This window comes from Lissotriton helveticus, chromosome 12, assembly GCF_964261635.1.
Source record: "Lissotriton helveticus chromosome 12, aLisHel1.1, whole genome shotgun sequence".
Classification (NCBI taxonomy): domain Eukaryota; kingdom Metazoa; phylum Chordata; class Amphibia; order Caudata; family Salamandridae; genus Lissotriton; species Lissotriton helveticus.
Genome location: NC_136073.1, coordinates 796,286,186 through 796,305,109, shown reverse-complemented (window position 1 = coordinate 796,305,109; position 18,924 = coordinate 796,286,186). Strand labels below are relative to the sequence as shown.

General features: G+C 45.6%; 1 protein-coding gene across 7 annotated transcripts in view; it reads right to left on the bottom strand.

Annotated features, from left to right (window-relative positions):
* PRPF3 (pre-mRNA processing factor 3) overlaps nt 1-18,924 on the bottom strand; it is a 129,543-nt gene that overhangs the window by 66,191 nt on the left and 44,428 nt on the right. For all 7 annotated transcript variants that reach the window (XM_078670663.1, XM_078670666.1, XM_078670664.1 and 4 more), the window contains 5 exons: nt 18,675-18,805; nt 18,037-18,180; nt 13,799-13,885; nt 12,868-13,082; nt 9,056-9,166 (listed from right to left, as the gene is read on the bottom strand). In XM_078670663.1, coding sequence (XP_078526789.1) covers nt 9,056-9,166; nt 12,868-13,082; nt 13,799-13,885; nt 18,037-18,180; nt 18,675-18,805 — 688 coding nt within the window. The remainder of the gene's footprint in view (nt 1-9,055; nt 9,167-12,867; nt 13,083-13,798; nt 13,886-18,036; nt 18,181-18,674; nt 18,806-18,924) is intronic.

Genomic DNA, 18,924 nt, shown 5'->3' with positions numbered 1-18,924 from the left:
AGGCTATTGCTGCTCCCTTCTTCCTAGTAGAGTGGGCTCGTGTCCCCTCTGCTAGCTCTTGGCCTGCCTGTTTGTGGCATAATTGTATGGTCCGTGCAATCCATCGTGCGATTGTTACCTTAGTTACTGGTTTACCCAGGTAACTGCTTGCAAAGGACACAAAGAACTGCTTTGTTTTCCTGTGCTCCTTTGTCCTTTATATGAAGTGCATTACTGCCCTTCTAGCGTCCAGAGTGTGCAGTGCCCTCTCTGCGCTTGTTGTTGGCTTCTGAAAGAAGCTTGGTATTTGTATTGTTTGGTTGATGTGGAACCTTGATACCACCTTTGGCATAAAGTGTGGGTCAGTTCTCATTACCACTCTATCATTGTGTATTTGGATGTAGGGTTATTGTAGTGTTAGTGCCTGTAGTTCGCTCACGCTGCGCAGCGAGGTGATTTTCACCAAGAAGGCTGTTTTCATAGTTAGCATTTGTAGTGATGCCCTATGAAGAGGCTCAAAGGGCGCCTTCATGAGCTCTGTTAGCACTAAATTGAGGTTCCATACCTCAATAGGTGGCATCCTTTTTGGAGGTGCGATCCTCTTCGCCCCTTCTAGGAATCTTTTCACTATCTGTGATGTAAAGAGGCTCTTCCCCGTTTCTCCCCCTGTGAAGGCCACTATCGCCGCAAGGTGCACTCTAAGCGAGGAGGAGCTTAGGTTTTCCTTCAGCAGGTGTGTGAGATATCTTAACACCGTTAATTCTCTTGTCATCTTCTTGTGTAGCTTTTTCTTGTGGTACCATAGTGTAAATCTCTTCCATTTTGCCGCATAGCACAGTCGTGTGCTAGGTCTTCTTGCCTCTCGTAGTACCCTCAGGGTGCTCTCAGGTAACTTTAGGTGCGCAAACTCTAAGTCTTCAGGAGCCACGCCGCTAAACTGAGACTCTCTGGCTCTGGATGTAAGACTTCTCCGCCTTGCATGGAGAGTAAATCTTTCCTTTTCCCGAACCTGTGGGGTGCACCCTGTGCCATTTTCATTTTCTGTGAGTACCAGCTCTGCCTGGCCCACTGTGGTGCCACCAGGATCAGGGTCATGCTGCTGGTTCTGCACTTGCTGAGTACCCTGTGTATCAGTGGTATCGGGGGAAAAGTGTAGGCAAATGTTTTCGACCAGTCTATCTATAGGGCATTCCCCAGGGATCCTTCCCCTGGTTGCCTGGATGCAAAGCTTTGGCATTTTGCATTCTGGTGTGTTGCAAACAGGTCTATTGTCGGTGTTCCCCAGTTTCTGAAAAGTCTTTGCGTTTCCTGTGCATTGAGTTCCCACTCGTGTGATGCCGATGTCTGCCTGCTGAGCCAGTCTGCTTCCACATTGTCCTTCCCTGGTAGGTGTATGGCTAGCAGGTCTATCTTTAGCGGTATGGCCCATCTCCATATCTCCTGAGCTAGTTTCGATAGCGGTGCTGATTGTGTTCCTCCCTGCTTGTTGATGTAGAACATAGTTGTCGTGTTGTCTGTCTGGATCAACACTCTCTGGCCGTATAGTTTCGTTTGGAAGGCCTTCAGGGCGAGGAACACTGTCTTTAGTTCCAGGTAGTTAATGTGTTTGACCGCATCCGCTGGAGTCCACATTCCCCGCACCCTGAGTTTGGTCATGTGAGCCCCCCATCCCTTCTGGGATGAGTCTGTGGTGATGGTCACTGTTGGGGTCGGTGGTGTTAAAGGCTTCCCTTCTGTTATGTTCTCCTTGTTCCACCACAACATCTCCTCCTGCACTGCGTGCGTTAAAACCACTAGATCTTCCCAACTTCCTGTAGCTTGTGACCATTGTTCTTGCAGCCATTCTGAAATGGTCTCATGTGGAGCCGTACATTTGGGACCAGATGTATGCAGGAGGCCATCATGCCCATGATTTTGCTGGCTGTCCTCACTGTCAGAGCTCGCCCCTTCTGGTAGAGGTGAGTCTCCTTCAATAGGGCCAGTGTCCTCTTGTCGCTGGGTCACACCCTGCTCTGTATAGTGTCGATCTGTGCACCCAGGAAGATTTTTACTTGCTCTGGTTCCATTGAGGATTTCCCCCAGTGAAGGGAGAATCCCAGGTCCATCAGTGTACGTGTCACGCACTGAGCATGTTCCTTGCATGCTCTGTGTGAACTTGCCTTTATTAGCCAGTCGTCTAGGTAAGGGTATACATGTATCCCTTCTCTCCTTAGGTGCGCTGCCACTGCTGCAAGGCACTTTGTAAAAACCCTTGGGGCAGATTTTAGTCCGAACGCCAGGGCTGTGAACTGGTAGTGATGTTTGTTGATGGCAAATCTCAGTAGGTGTTTGTGCCGCCTGTTCATTGGGATAGGCAGGTAGGCATCTTTGAGGTCTATGGTGACCATGAAGTCTCCGTCTCTTAGCTGAGGAATGACCTCTTGCAGGGACGTCATTTTGAACTTCTGTGTTCTTACGTACTTGTTTAAGAATCTTAGGTCCAGGATGGGTTTTAGTGTGTCGTCCACCTTTGGAACCAGGAAGTATGTTGAGTATATTCCCCTGTTCCTTTCTCTGTAAGGTACTGGTTCGATGGCCTCCTTTTGGAGGAGTTCTTGCGCTTCCTTTTGAAGTAGCTCTAGGTCTCTTCCCGACTGCGCCCTGCTCTTTGGTCTCCTGCTTGGTGGTGTCCTTTCCAGTTCTATGCAATATCCAAACTGGAATTGTCCGTTATCTTCTTCCATTGCTTGAACAAGTGACTTAGCCTGCCTCCTACTGGTGTTACATGGTCGTTGGTGTTCTGTCTGTGTAATCCTGTGTTTGTTTTGTCGTGCTCCACCCCGGGAGGTGTTGTGTGGGTGGGCACGTAGTGCGTGTGGAAGTCACTTAGAGGTGGGTTGGTGGCCCCGTCTTTTATTCTGTCCACGTCAGTTCACCTTCCCGCGAAAGGTCTGGCCCCTTTGCTGGTAGTGCCAGGTTTGTTTTTGATGCCCTTGTTGTGTTTGGCTGTCCCATTGGTTGGACTGCTGGAAGGTCTGGTGGGACGTCCCTGGCTGGTTTCCCCCTCTTCCGTTTGGCCTCCGAGACGGAGTACCCCTTTTTGTGCCCCTGAACTGTAAGGCCCCCATGGACCATGCCGTTTCGTTCTCCTTTTTGAGTTGGGTTAGTTTTTCATCCACCGGTGCCCCAAACAGTGTCTCCCCATTGAACGGGGTGTTTAGGATGTTGTTCTGCACCTCCGGTTTGAAACCGGATATCCTGAGCCAGGCCGTTCTCCTTTCCGTTATTCCCAACATCATCAGCCTGCTGGACGTGTCCGCACCGTCCAAGGCTGCCTTAAGGCAAGAGTTTGCCACATTTTTTCCCTCTTCGTCGAGGTGTGTCGCCCTCTGTTGGTACTCATCTGGTAGATGTTTGAGCAGCTGCCCGATTTTATCCAGAATCTGGTACTGGTGCCGGTTTAGTAGGGCGTTAGAGTTTGCCCTGCACCAGTGCATTGCCGCATTTCTCTCCATCTTCCTCCCTGTTAGGTCCATCCTCCTGCTTTCCTTGTCTGGTGGTGGCCCTGTTGTTGCTGAAACATTAGCCCTTTTTCTGGCGGTCGCCGCAATTATGGAGTCCGCCGTCACCGATCCTCTGATGTAGGGAGGAACCTTAGAGGAGTGCTTGTACTTCTTTTCGGTCCTCGGCGTCACTGACCTGCAAGTTGCCGGTTCTTTGAACGCCTCTCTCCCTTGGGCCATGACACTGTCCAGCATGGGGAGGTACTGGCTCCTAGTTTGTGTGGGGAGCAGAGTCCAAGAGGAAGTCTGCCTTCGGCTTCTCCTCTTCCATCTTAACTCCAAAAGCTGCTGCCGCATTTTTGACAGCGATATTGTAGGCCCCAATGTCGTCTGGCGGCGAAGGCCTCGAGGGGTACGAGTCTACGCCTTCTTCTGGATTTTCGGCGTCGAGGTCCTGCCACTCCAGGTCCTGTGTCCCCGAGGATATTGAGCCGAGGATCGTTCGTCAATCGTCGTCGCCCTCCTCCTCGTAGTAGGAGGCTTCTTCCCCTGCTTGGTCCAGGTTCTCAGGACTTTTCGGCAGCTGTTCGGCCTCGAAGTCGCTCTCCTTTTCCAATTCGACGATTACCGTTTTCTGTTTCGGCGGAATCGCGAAGCCCTTCATTCTTTCATCGAATTCCCTTTTCCTCTGCAGGATGTTATCCATCTCTGCTTGGAGCCGTCTTTTCTTCCTTTCCATTTCGGCCCCCTGTTCGGCCGATCTCTTCGACGTAGACGTTGAGAAGGGTTTCGGATCCTTGGTCGACGCCGAGGCGCCCTTCGGATCTTTGTCTTTCGAAGACGAACGCTCCTTTTTGGCGACGTTCTTCGACGACTTTGGCTTTTCGCCGGTCTCTGCCACCTGGAAGTCCTTAACTAAGGATCCGCTGTGCTGCTTGTCCCTGGATGCATCTGCGGCCGTCGAGGGTTTCGGCACCAGTGCTCCTTTCGAGGACTTTGACTCAGTTTTTCGAGAGTCTTGCTCAGACCTTCGGGGGTCTTTCAGGGGGTTTGAGGTCGTCCACTCTACCTCCTTTGAAGTCTTCTTATCGGTCTCTACGACCATGTAGCCGTCTTCTTTGATAGCCCCAGGTCTCGAAGGGACGGTGGTTGGCCCTTCCCTGCATGCTGTAATTGGCTGGTCTCTGATGCTCTCTAACCCGGAGAGTCTTCGGCGTGAAGGCGGAACAGGCGTTGCAGTTCTTGCTCTCTTAGTCGACCGGTAGGCAGATGTTGCAAACCTGGTGCTGGTCCTGCGTGTACTTGTGTTGGCAGAATTTAAAACAGTGTCCCGTACATTTCTCGTGCTCAGGGGGCCCCCTGTGCGCGCATCCTCCGTTGGACGTCGAAGTTCACGAAGTTCCCCTTCTCCTTCGTCCGTGCTCGATCGTGTTGTTCCTCGTCGTCTTCGCTTGATTTTTCTGCAAAATCGTCTTTTCTGCGTTTTCTTCTCTCCAAAACTCTGGAGCACTTTCGGGAACGATCCATACCCAACGGCGGAAAAAAGAATCTGAAGATGGCGCCCAAAGGTGGGAGCTTCCGCAGGAAGCGTGCAGACGTCACAGGAAGTACACCAAAGGTGGGACGTCGACGCCCACCTGGGCTACGAAAAACAAAAAAAACAAAAAAAACTAAGAAAAGACTACGATTCCGGACCCAACCACTAGACCGCGGAATAATGCACAGCATAGTGAATCCAGAAAGATTCACACTGCAAACTCACATACTGCATACGGGTTATTTGTAACCAAACTTCTGTTAAAGTACATACGGGGCAAGGTCCAAGGCAGCATCAACAGGTCACCTCAGGAGGCTCTGGGTCGTCTAGGTGCCGATGTGCTTTTTGGCATCGAGAACCCCGTTGGTTTCAATTGGGGAATGGTCCTGGGAGTATGATGCTGCACGCAGGGACTGGGGGTCCACTACGGCTGAACCAACAGAGGGCTCAGGTCTCACGATGTCCGGGCACATAGGGACACCTTCGGTCCACTTCGCCTCTGGCTGTGGGGCTCGGGTGCAGTGGTCTTGAGGTATCGGGTTTTCACTGTAGGAGACACTCGTGGTACAGGGGGCCTGCATAAAGAGATTGCAGACAGTGACCGGGAGTCCAGTCTGGGCAAACCAAATGTGGGGTTCAACTTTGGAAGGTATCAGGACCTCCCTGGCTCCATTGGCTCACTTCGACTTGGGCTGCGAGGCACAGGTGCAGTGTTGTCTGGCTTTTGGAGATTCGGAGTCCTCACGGTTCTTCTTGGGTGCCTGCAGGGGAGCAGCTCCTCTGATCTACGGGGGATTCTGGCTGCTTCTTGAAGTGCCTCCAGTCCTCCCAGGCTTTTGGAGGCACAGCAGCTGCAGGACGAGTTGTCTTTGGCACAATTATTGGGGACAGCTGGCAGGCCGGCAGGGTTGGCGCCAAGTCAGTTGCTGCTCCTCAGTTCTTACTTTTCACGCCTCTTCGGTGTCTTTCTGTTCTGGTCAGTGAAATCTGCTTTCCTGGTGCCAGGGTCTACCCAAATGTAAATCTAAATGTAGGGGTGTTAAGGGAGAGTGAAGGGTGGTAGCAAATGGCCTACTTACCCGTGGTGTCTCTACACCCGCTATATGACCCCTCTGGTAGGAAGTGGGCTTAACCCTGTCCCAGAGTTCCCAATTCAAAAATCCTAAAGTAGGGGTGCATCTGTCAGCTCACCTTAGAGGTGTGACTGGCCTGGTAGTGCACCTCGCCTCCCTTCATATCTAATTTCCTGCCTGTCCTGGTGCCAAATGGGCCCAGGGCAGGGGTGACATTTCCCCTGTCTGGGGAAGCCAGAATCACACATCAAAGGCGGCAGAGGCCTTTAAAGCCTCCTGCCTTGATATGCTGATTACAGAGCCATTCTGCTTGGAGGAGGTGACAGCAGGCGGTCAGAAACCTGTCTGAGGTGGCAGGCTGGTCTACACCAGTCAGCCAGCACAAAAAAGACTGGTAGGTTTACAGGGGCACATCTAAGGCACCCAGTGGGTGCAGATATCAATAAATCCATCACTGGAATCAGTGTGGTTTTAATAATAATAATACAAGGTGTTCGATACCAAACACCATAGATTTCAGTGAAGCCATCACTTGGCTGGGGAACTCCTTTTTACCAGTGTCCAGCACATGTACTCAAAATTAACCCTCGGCGTAGTTCGCGTAGTAGCGCTACGCGTAGCTACGCTAAGTGCGCTACGCAGTGCACTGTGCAAAATACTGTTCGCACTGATTGTACAGTGCGGACAAGCATCCGGCACTGTGCATCATGCAAACTGCATCTTGCACAGTGCAAGGGGTCGTTTTTTGCAGCTCGAGTAGATTTGTACTCAAGCGGCAGCTTTATCAACGCGGACTGGTAGTTTCTCATCGCGAGCATACACGACCACTCGCAGTGAGAAACCTGACCTCCCCGCATTGAGAAACTCACCAGGAGGTTTCTTTTCCACGCTCGCGATCGGCAACTTGACGTTGCCAATCGTGAATGAGGAAAAAATCTTGACGGCATGTTATTTTGCACGCTTGCGGTCGCCAACTTGACGTTGAGGGCCGCGAGCAAGCAAAACATGCCCGCTACGCGTTTTTGCACTGCGCTACGTGCAGTTCACGTAGTTGTGCAAACTACACGCGCGTAGCATAGTCCTACGCCCAGGGTTACTCAAAATGGCTTCCCTGTTCACTTGTGACATCCAAGAATTTGCTTAGACATCACTGGGACATATCTGCTCACGCAGATATGTCCGCACATGTAGTATAGTGCACCCTCCATAGGACTGTAAGGCCAGTGGTAGTGATGTTACCAATACTGCATGCAGTGTCTGTAGGTATGGCACAGAAGGATGTGTGCCATGTCGTGTTTTCACTTATCTGCAGCAAGACACTCAGCATGATATGACAGTCTGCATGAGTTAGGCGAGGGATCCCTTAATGTGGCACAATACATGCTGTAGCCCTTGGGGACCCTCTTTAGCCTCCTGGTCATAGGTACCAGGGGTACCAATTACTAGGAACTTAGAGGAGGTGCTATAGGTTTTACCAGTAGGGGAAACAATTGTACAGTTTAGAGAACTAGCTGGGGACCTGGATAGTAGGAACTCAGAGTACTTCTGACAAAATTGCCTCAGAAACCAGGCAAAAAGTGTCGGTGAACATGTCAAAGAGAGGCACTTTCCTACACATAAGGCATGGAAAAAACATCTAGTAACTCCAATCAATCAAGAACAAAAATCCTTTCTACCCAGGGATAGTTTGCTTTTATACTTTTGTAAGGAATTGGAGGTGACCTGGAGTCTGAAATGGAAGTAAATGGGAAGATAACACATTTTAATGGTGTATTGGCTGCTTTATGATTTTCAACAAACCATCGTAGCTAGGATGTAGGTAGAACTTAAATTTGTGCAAAATTTTAAGTGCAAGGAGTGCACTTCTGCTGCCCTTCAGATACAAATTCTCTTAAGAGTGCACTGGCATGTATAAAGTTGTAAGGGCAGAGTTAGCAATTGTTATTATGCATAAACATATATGATAGTACACCTGATTAACTTAATCTGGGTAATAAATCGGAATAGGGGAAAAGGCCTGATGTATGTACTAAAGTGCTTAAAAATATATACAACTCTCAATAATTTTATAATTATTAGCAAAAATGACCCACTAAAGTATGTGTGTCAAACAATTCAGATGCCAATTCATGGATTTAAAAAAAAAAGAAAAAAATGAAATGTTGGGATTTTATCACAGATCATAACCAGTGCACAAATCATTTCCTAATCCAACAGTGGACACAAAGCCTAAAAATGATTCTAGTAGGTCTTATCCTGATATTTGGTGGGGGATAACACAATCTAGGACCTGTCCCACGTCAGATGGGATGTTCCACCAGTATTCTTGTAGTTTATTGCAGCCCAATTTTGTGTGCCTTACCCTTTCATCTCAAACTGCCAGTGAGGACTGTGTGGCTAGCAGCAGATGTTTCTCCGCTTGCAGCATAAATGTAGTCCATAAAAGCGGATCTTTCCATCGTCTATCTTTCTAGTCTAACAGAAGGGTCATATTTCGGTGTGTAAATGCAATCATTTATTGCTAGAATCTGCACAGCCCAGTAACAGGCTCTTATATCTGATAAGGCAATTCCTTCATTGTACACACCTACTAAACGTTTTCATCGCTTTTCTTGGAGCGACCCCATCACACTGTTATAATGATCTGTGGAGCCGGAGAAAGATCGCCTCCAGTACAGGAAACAATGTATTTTGCATCACAAAGTAATTTCGGTAAAGAAAACATTTCGTAAATTGCCGCTGGCAATGTTCGGATTTTGAAACTATTTCTGATAATAAAGTTCATGGGAGGGGTAGAAGAGGTCTCTAACAACCATTTCATAAGCCATTTACTACATTAAAACACAGTGGCTCTCCATAAGCCCATGTCACCCTGGTGGGCTTAGCAGAGGTTTAGCAGGCCCACTGTCTGATTGTACTATGAACGACCTCTTGTACAGAAGTACAAAGATGACAAAACACATAGGCCGTAAAAGACAACATACCTGTGTTTCCCTGCCTCCCCCAAAGGAAAGTGCTCCTTCCAGTTTAGGTTTGTAGCAAACTGAGTTGGGTGTGCTGGTTGGGTAACAACTGCTACTGGTGCTGCCACAGATCTGAGGAGAAATCAAGAATGTAAAATCCTTAGAAACGCAAATTCAGAAACATTAAGACACCGATAGGCAACAAAACACTCCAGTAGTAAGGAGAGATGTGTGGGATACATGCAAGATACAGTCTAGACTTGGTTTCCATCATAAGGAAACCCAATGTACATCAAAGATCTGTGTTGTCTGCAAAGTGCACAAAGAGATTGAATTCACCCAAATAAAGGAATATTTTCTACGCCTTGTTTTTTAAAAGCAAAGCTATGGTCTGTTTTAACAAATGACTATAGATAAGGGATTACCAGCCCAAGAACATTCTGTGGTATTTTTCTAGGATTCTTCAGACATCACTTAGCTAAGATCTCTTATCAGAGTATTTTGCATTTCTCAAGCATCTTCACTCTGCTTATAAAATGAAGTATTGCTTGTCTTCAAGTGTATGTAGGGACCCTTCTTTCTTGTCCATCTGGTGCTTAGTTAGTTGCGCACACAAAAAATTACATAGAAACAGTGATGCCGGAAAAAACAAAAAGAAAAAGCAAGCCAGGAACATGGGTTAGTAGTGCACTAGTGCAACACACTCCTCTTGAACCATCTGTTTTCCAGCTACTAAAATGGACTCTGGGGACCAGAAATTCTGCAACAAATTATTGTAGATCTTTGTCTTCTGCAATGCCGAATGTATACAGTGCTTTTCTAACCACAATGACAATTTGATGCATGTATTCAAGGTGTAGGTAATGCCTGGTAATCTAACAATGGAAACTAGATAAGATGGTTTGCCTAGATAAACACAAGCATTGGCATAGCCAATAGGTCTCGCTTTTGGGACCTTATAAGTTTTTAGCCACACAACAGTTAATGTTGTTGCACCAAGGACATTGTGGTGCATAACTAAATACTTAGAAGGGCCCAAAAGCGAGACCTATTGGCTATGCCAATGCTTGTTCACATTGTGCCACTGAAGACAATAGTTAATCATGGTACTGGTGCACGTGCATAGCGCTTCGTACTCTGGGAGAGCAACGAAGCACTATACGTTTTATCGATTCCTGAGCGCCCTTTTGGAAGTGGGTGGCTAGAAAGCGAAAGAAACCTGGTTAGGGACCAATCAGATCAGTAAATGAGGGAGGTGTGGGTCTAATGCATGCTGCTTGCTTTATCTACTTCAGAAGCATGAAAGGCAGAGCCCACTCACAATTCTGAAGCAGACTCCCTTAAAACGCATTTGGAAACTTGGTTTTCTCACTACAGTTCCCTTACTTCTTGGTTGGTTTGCCTCTGTAGATTAGTCTGTCTCGCAATAGCGCTGCTGCCCACAAGGGCTGCGTGTTTGCATGACCCGAGGGTCGTGCGGGTTCAAGCCCTGCTGCCTTCACGGAACCGGTCAGGACCGGAGCGCTGCTGGAGGGTGGGGGCGTTCAGCAGGGCAAGGGGAGCTTTAAAAGAAGTGTGGCTACTTTTAGGAGAAGTGGCATTTACCAAAACAAACATGCAGGGCGGCTGTGAAAGAGACACGGCCGTGTGAATGTGACGGCCGTGAAACGCTCTGTGGTGGGGGAGGGGCAGTTGTGAGAGGCGACGAAAGGTAGGAAAAGCAGAGCAAATGTTGGTGCGAGTGATTTAATAATTACTATCGCCACAGAAATCCAGACGTGTAAGGAGGGGTTATTAAAAGTCGGAAATGTTGATCGTTGACTAATCATGTCGTGCTCCACTGGCAGTAATACTATTTACAATGGTACATTTACACATGTAGATTTAATCATGCCTGTCTTGCCTAACGATTTTGTATCTGAGCTGGGTGGCCATGGTAATATCAGGAGCAGAAGTGGGGTTAAACAGGTTTCTGTGAGGAACAGGAGCTCTGGTGGGAGGTCATGATGGAGCTCCAAGACTTGTATGGCAGAAATAGAGAGGGAGCATGTGTTGCGTAGGAAGCAACGGCTAGGAGAGAGAGATGTTGATAGGAGGGTTCTAATGTTTGCAGTGTGGGTTAGCTAGAGGATGTTGGTGGACCAGAGGTTCAGGCACAGGGCACGGAAGAGGTGCAAATAGGTAGACATCGGCTTGGTTTTGGCATGCCAGCTGCGAGTCCACACAGCAGCTGCCATAACAAGACAAGGAGAAACATGAGAGACGGCCTGCGGCCGTCAAAGTGAAAGTACGGCCGGCGGAGGGCATTGCTGTGGGGAGGGGGGAGGAGAAATGCGACACGGCGGGCAGGGGAGGGGGCGGAGCGGGGAGAGCGGCATGAGGGTGTGAAGCAGCCGGGGCCTTTGAAGTGAAGCTAAAAAGGTGTGGGAGGAGTGCTGCTGGTGATTGACTGGCGATTTGATGATGTGCACGCGCATTTTAGGTCAATGTGCTTGCGCACTGACCTATAAGCGCACGGGCACAGCATCAAATCGCCAGTCAATCGCCGGTCTAGGTAAAGCTTATTTAAGCCCCAATATATCTCGCTCTCGCTCAATGCGCATGCGCATTCAGATAGGTCGCTCGACCTAATAAAGGAATGACAGAAATAAACAAGTGCCAATCATCTGGAAGTTTCATTTTTGTTTAAACCCGTTTTTAGGAATACAGATTTCCAGATTTCAATCAATGAGCAATAGAATGCTACATCAAAGAGCACAATCTTGCAATAACTCACTAGGAACTTTGTTCAAAGTCACTCACTGCATCGGCCTGCAAAAAGGGGGGGGGGGAAATCTCTGTTCCCCTCTTGTAAAGCATGCTGCGTGACACATGCACTGCTAAAGAACAACAGCTTCTTCGAAGAGTCTCTCCAGCCTTCATTAGTGTGCTGCTCCCACGACTGCAGTGATTTGTAAATACCGCCGGGCTCCACCTCATTAGAAATTTGGCACACTTTCCCTTCGTGCACTTGTTGCATTTACTTAAAGGTGCATTACAGTGCACCCTTAATATACTGCAGCCCCTTGTTTTTATCTCTCAACATTTTCTGCAAGTGAAATGAAACTGGCATCCAAAGACGGAATATCAGTGGTAAATAGTAAAGTTATGTCAAAGTCATTTTTAATCTTGGAAAACAAAGGGAGTCTTTTGAAACTTTATTCCCCTCTTATGTTAAAGAATGTACACTTTCCTATAATTATGCTACTGTTTAAAAGTGCTTAAAAACTGGTCGCCCTGTGGATCTCAGTGCTGTATTATCACGAAGGAGCGCATTTAAGCAGAGAGCAGACTTTCACTGCAGAGCATAGACTTCAGAAAAGAACTGAAGCAGCTTGAACAACCTCCCTGATAATAATCTAAACATTTAGTAAAGATGACAGCAAAAGGTGACAACATGTTTGCAATAATAATGTTGGCAAATTCAGCACACACTACATGTGCAGGGCTCTATAAATGGGAACAAATACATGTGCACTGTACTGATAAAGAATTTATCTGCATGGATGGCATTATCAAACAATACTACAAGAGATAAACTCACATTTATCCTCCTTTACATGAGTAAAAAGTCTATTGAGAGTGTCGTGCTGTTACCACATGGATGCAAGAACCAAACAAGAGGCTACCATAAAGTGCTCATGCTGGGAATGCTTTTTTTTTTTACATACTTGATTAAAGTGAAGTATCAAACTATTGATGGGGCTTACTAGGTCCCACTCAAAGCTTCCTGATGCACAGGACAGAAGTATTCACATTAACACACACAGAAAGCAAAGGGAATGGGTACTCACGGAGGGGCAACAGCAAGTGCATTCAAGTGGGGCAACCCAGGTAGGGGTGCATTCCCTAGAAGTCCGGGTTTAAGGACCAGCTGAGCCTGGATACGGGCCTGCAGCTCTGCAGCTTTCTTTGCTTTCTCAATGGCGTCGTTCATGAAGGTAGCAGCTTGAGACGGCTGAATCGTGCTTCCGGGTGGTGCTCGTTCTGAATTGGAAGAAGAGACTCTCTGTTTCAGAGAGAAAAACAATCATGTAAAGCTTCACCCAACAGTTTGTACAGTGATTAGATTTTTTTATTTATTTTTTTAGATCATGCTGTTTGCATCTCGATTCACGGTCACGGTGTGCACTGGGGGGCACAGATTTCATACTTCAAGAAACAGTCTGGAAAAGACAGTGGACTGAAGACATTGTCCATTTAGGCACAGCCTAAAACATGCACTGTCTGTCCTGTTGCCTGTAAAGTGGCCTACCGGGTGCCCTAGGCCTTGTATGACAACCAAGTTGGAGCGCAGACACTTTGATCTGCACCATGCAAGAAACAGACTGAAAAACAGGGAACATTAAAACTTAACAATCAAAAATTAGCCATCGCATTTCTTCAAAGATACAAGGGATACAGTGCACCTTTCAGACTTCATGAGGTACGGGGAACATAACAGCCAAGTGGGTCTGCCCAAGAGCTTACCTGTAATTGGATGCAGAAGGGATTACAAGTAAATGGTACACCTGAACAAATTACTGGCAGCGATGTGTTATTGACTGGCTTCCGACAACTGCAGTGGTACAGGATATGCATTCTGTCATCCTATTATCAGTTATTCCCCACTGCTGCTGCATTGGGATTTAGGAAGTCGTCTGGAAAATTACAACTCAAGTGCATGAGGCTTTTAGTTGCTTCAATGAAAGAGGAAGACTTGCATTTGCTGTGCCGAGGAATTACCTGTGAATGCATCGGAGGACTGATGAAACTCAACTGTTTTTTCCTCTCCTCAATCTGCCGGGTTGCTGCTTCCATCATTTGCTTTATCTGGGGAAAGAAATTCATATTCAGGTTCAAGGGTTTGAAGCAAATTCAGGTAGACCAGAAGGGTAAAAACAACAATCCAAAACAGATGTACTGCACCAAACACTGTAGTTTCTCCAAATCCATCCTCTAGTCTCATAACTAACCGCTTCACATCACCCCACTTCCTCCTGCCCTTGATAGAGAGAGATTTATTTTACCCAATCCATTTTCCTCCCCCACTATGAGATGCTTACATTTCATCCATGAATGTTTCCATCTACCCTCCACACACTGCACAGTTTTACTTCATTCCACCCATTCACCCCACACCTATCAAAGCAAATTCAATTCACCTTATCCATCCTTCATGACCCAAAGCAATTTACTTGAATTCATCTGTTCGATAGAGTCCACACCCTGAAAATACATGAGTTTCACCCAATCCATATTTCACAAACTGCTTCCACACTATGGAAGCGGTTTGAACTCACACCCATAACCACCACACTTTCTGCGAATATTTTTTCACAACCCTGTAAATGGTTTCAACCCCGCATATCCATTCTCCTTAACTGGCTCAGACAGGTTCATATGGCCATCATTCATTATCCAGTACAAAGCATCAATTCAGATCCTTATAAAACCACCGACTCCTGTAACAAGGATACATTCATCTAATTATTTCTCCTTTCAAGCTATTTCAATACACACCAGGGTCAATGTGATATAAACTACAGAAATATATTGCAAATAACATCAATCCCCTTCAAAGAACCACTAAGAATTTTGAATCTGGAAATATTGTGGTTATATTACAATATCAGGGAAGAACTTCTATTCTGTATTCTTTCACTACAACAGAAGGACGATTGGTACGCAGAACAAAAATGCCCCTAAATTCCTTACTAAAGTTTGTGGGGTTTGTGGGGAGCACTCCGTTATAAACAATATATTCAACCTATACAATCGGTGCTGCAACTAATCAGGTTTGTCACGCCTGTGACTTAAATGCAGGTTTAAGTGAGAGAGGATCTCAACTAGTTGCGCACAGTTCACTGAGTGTTATCCAACACTCAAAATGATAATCAATATAAACACAGAAACAATGTGAAACTCCAGTTATTTTAATCCATAACCTGACGCTTCTATAATCATCATAATGATATTGCAACACGTAATTATAATTCAAATGAGCACATTATCTTGTGATTCTCAGTTCTATACACAATACATTTTTCTCAAATAATCACAACGCAAAACATATAATACTTGGTTTTCATGTCATGCCCAATGCATTTCGGCACAAAGGTGTGCCTTCATCAGGGGCTAATCTCTAGTGAAAGTAAGGTTCTCGAATGAACTAGATCTGTTTGAAATTAAATGCCCTGATCTGCGTTGGCTATTCCAATCTTATACGTGCTATTTTCTAACCTGTATGAAGCGTCGCCAAAACTTTAAACAGTAGGTTACAACCTCGCACTTCTGTTTACTTCCAATAGTCTCGAAACTAGCCGTCGGTAAACAGAAGTGCGAGGTTGTAACCTACTGTTTAAAGTTTTGGCGACGCTTCATACAGGTTAGAAAATAGCACGTATAAGATTGGAATAGCCAACGCAGATCAGGGCATTTAATTTCAAACAGATCTAGTTCATTCGAGAACCTTACTTTCACTAGAGATTAGCCCCTGATGAAGGCACACCTTTGTGCCGAAATGCATTGGGCATGACATGAAAACCAAGTATTATATGTTTTGCGTTGTGATTATTTGAGAAAAATGTATTGTGTATAGAACTGAGAATCACAAGATAATGTGCTCATTTGAATTATAATTACGTGTTGCAATATCATTATGATGATTATAGAAGTGTCAGGTTATGGATTAAAATAACTGGAGTTTCACATTGTTTCTGTGTTTATATTGATTATCATTTTGAGTGTTGGATAACACTCAGTGAACTGTGCGCAACTAGTTGAGATCCTAAATTCCTTACCACATATGCATACCTCATCTCTCTCGGTTTCCCTAAAGCACCAGTCCATTAAAGCACTACCTCCTCCCATTTAACAAACTCACCTCCTTTCTAGCTACCAGAGTGGCAAACAGCAAGGCAGCTCTATATACATGGTGGGTTTTTTAAAAAGCTCGGATCTGGTTGGGAGGAATAGTCAATAACTAAACCAATATAGCATCCAGTGCCATGTCCTCTTCCTTTGATGCACTCCCCGATCAAATAGCAACTGTAGAGCTAAGTGTGAGGGCTTATCAGTTTATAAGCTATGAAAAGGAGGAAGTGGTTGGTGGCGTGTATACCAAACCGGACCTCTTTTCCTCAGTGCATTTTCAGCTTGGCATACCCCTGTCCAGCTTGTGGATAGATAATTATGAAGAGGTTATTAACTACACAATTTATTATTTATTACAATTGTTAAAAGACAAACCGTTATTTCCTTCCACATACCATCTTCCCAGCAAACATATCACTAAGTCTATCCACCTGCTACAACAATCTTCACTATCCTGACCAATCATGGAAATAGCCAAACTGCACCTCCACCACTTCCTAAGCATGAACAGCTTCCATAGCGTCAATGGTCACTGACCCTGCAAACACCATATTTGCACTCTTCGTTCATGGTCCAGCATCCAAAATAGGGTCACCTCCTCCCTTTTTATCTCTCACCACCCATCATTGAATTAAACTTCCTTCAAACATTTCCTATGAACAACTCAGTGAACTCTATCCGGAGATCTATCTGCAAATTGACTTCATGTACCATATCCATCTTCCAAACTTGCAAGTAGCTTTAATTCACATTCTGCACTGAGACTCCCCCATCCACTTCAAACAGTTTTAATTCGCACCACCACAAGTCCTTCATCGATTTTTAAATAGCTTTAATTTCCCCATCTCACTACATGCTACAAACACCTTCAAGTCTTTCGCTAGTTCCCCACCTTATGCAAACAGCTGTCACACCAATTTAAGCATTCTAGTCGGTATCCTTTTTTCTTCACCTTATTGCTCCCGCCTTCTAATAACAACTTCAATTCACCAATAAGGACCCTTCAACCCTCTCCTTCAAAAAAGTTGCATTGGACCTGCTCAGTCTATGCACCTAGTCCTGCAACAACCTTCAATTCCTGTCACTTAAAGCCATACCACTCCAGGGGTCGCAAGAATCCCCCAACTGCATGGCAAAGAGGCTCAAACAGTATAATAGATGGTCCACTCTGCCTCTCAACCCAAAACACACTGGAGTTGCTCTTGGTAGGTCTGGCTCTATATGCACATAACTCGTTTTAAGTAGTTAGCTTTGTCCTTCAAGATAAATATGCCTTGTTTTTAATCACTGGAGGAAACTGCAGATAAACTCCTTGGTAACACGCATCCCCATTAGCCAGACCCTCTCAAATATTCTTTGGTGACTCTAGTTTGCCCTAGGTGGTTTTGATTGAATGACAACAGATAAAACCTAGACATAAAACATTAAGAAAATGTGATAAATGTACACCAAATTTCGAAGCAGGCTACAGTACTTTAGCATCACCGGAGGCACAATCATGCATTATGATTAACAGCAGAAGTACATTTCTACAGCAAGTTTGAAGAGGTCTACAGAGACCAGGTGAGCTCCTGCTGAAGGATTTCACATTTGCTTCTGATATAAGACGGGAGGGAGCATCCCTGTTTCTACAACCATTTTCACTTCGAACCTAAATTTTAAATTGAAAGTTTGAAGGTTGCCCCATAGAATAACCAGTCCAGAGTGTAAATCTTTGCGATTAATACACCTTCATTCCAATTAACCCTGCACATAAGTGCATGTCACGAACAACAGAGGTGGAATTCACCTATACAGCCCAACCAACAAGGTAAAGTTATTCAAAATAAACTCACATGTGCATATTAGAACGTACGGAAGCCTCCCCACGTCACAACTAATACGCCAGAGGAAAGCTGCACTCCATGCATCACTGTCTACAAGAATAGATTTTAGAAGAAGGGTTTAAGTTGTGATCCAGCGCTAGCTCTAAAAGACTTTACAAGCTCTGACATAATCTCTAACAGACCACCCCAGAAGGCTAAAAGATCAGCTTGGGAACTCCCTCCCCCACTCACAACCCCTTCAACTAACAAAAATGTCTTCAGATACTTAAAAGCAAGACATACCTGTAGCTTGGTCAGCATGCCTGGGCTCTCGGGTGGAGGTCCTGGGATAACTTCTGGTTCTTCTTCCACCTCCTCAAACCGAGGAACACGTCTTTTCTTATTGGAAGAGTCTTTGGAAGGGTCAGTCTCATCTCCAAACACATCCTGGGTAAGCAGAAAGAAAACAAGCCTATCAGTTTATGTAGAAACACCTTCCGTGCCTGCTCAACCTAATTTATTCGGATCTAAACAACTCTATTGGATTGAAATTTACACCGGTTCAGACAGTTTAGAAAGCACTCCTGATAAAATCACATCCAATTGTTGCCGAATATAAGTGGCAATGTATAGGAGTTGATTAAAAAAATTTGAAATTAAATTCCGGTTCATTTTTTGTTAAAGTAGTATGTACATCTTTTAGAAGCAGTATGCACTACAGTTATAGTAAAGTACAAATAAAATATATAAAAAAAAACATACTTCCAGGTCTAGCCTTCATCCACTAAAACCAACAATTACATTTAAAAAACTTTTATGACAGACCTCTAGCTGCTGTGCACAGCATATCAAACAGCACAACAGGCCTTTCCAACTTGTAGAAGATCAGTATACATCCTACATTTCAAGACACACTCAGCCAAAATGTACACTTTTTTTACCTTTATCTCCCGTTTTTTACTGCGGTCACTACTGGATCTGGAGTGCCGGGAACTACGACCTTCATCGACTGCATCATACAGTTTCTCCACAAAACGTGAAGTGGTGTCATCAAGAAATGGCCTAAGCTGGTCTGAAAAAAAAAGATATAGCTGCTTGGTGAAGAAAAAAAAAAAGTCTGCCATGTACTATCAGACATCTCTTGAGGAACACATGACTAACCCCTTCCAGGCTCCCGTCGGCCGACAGGAG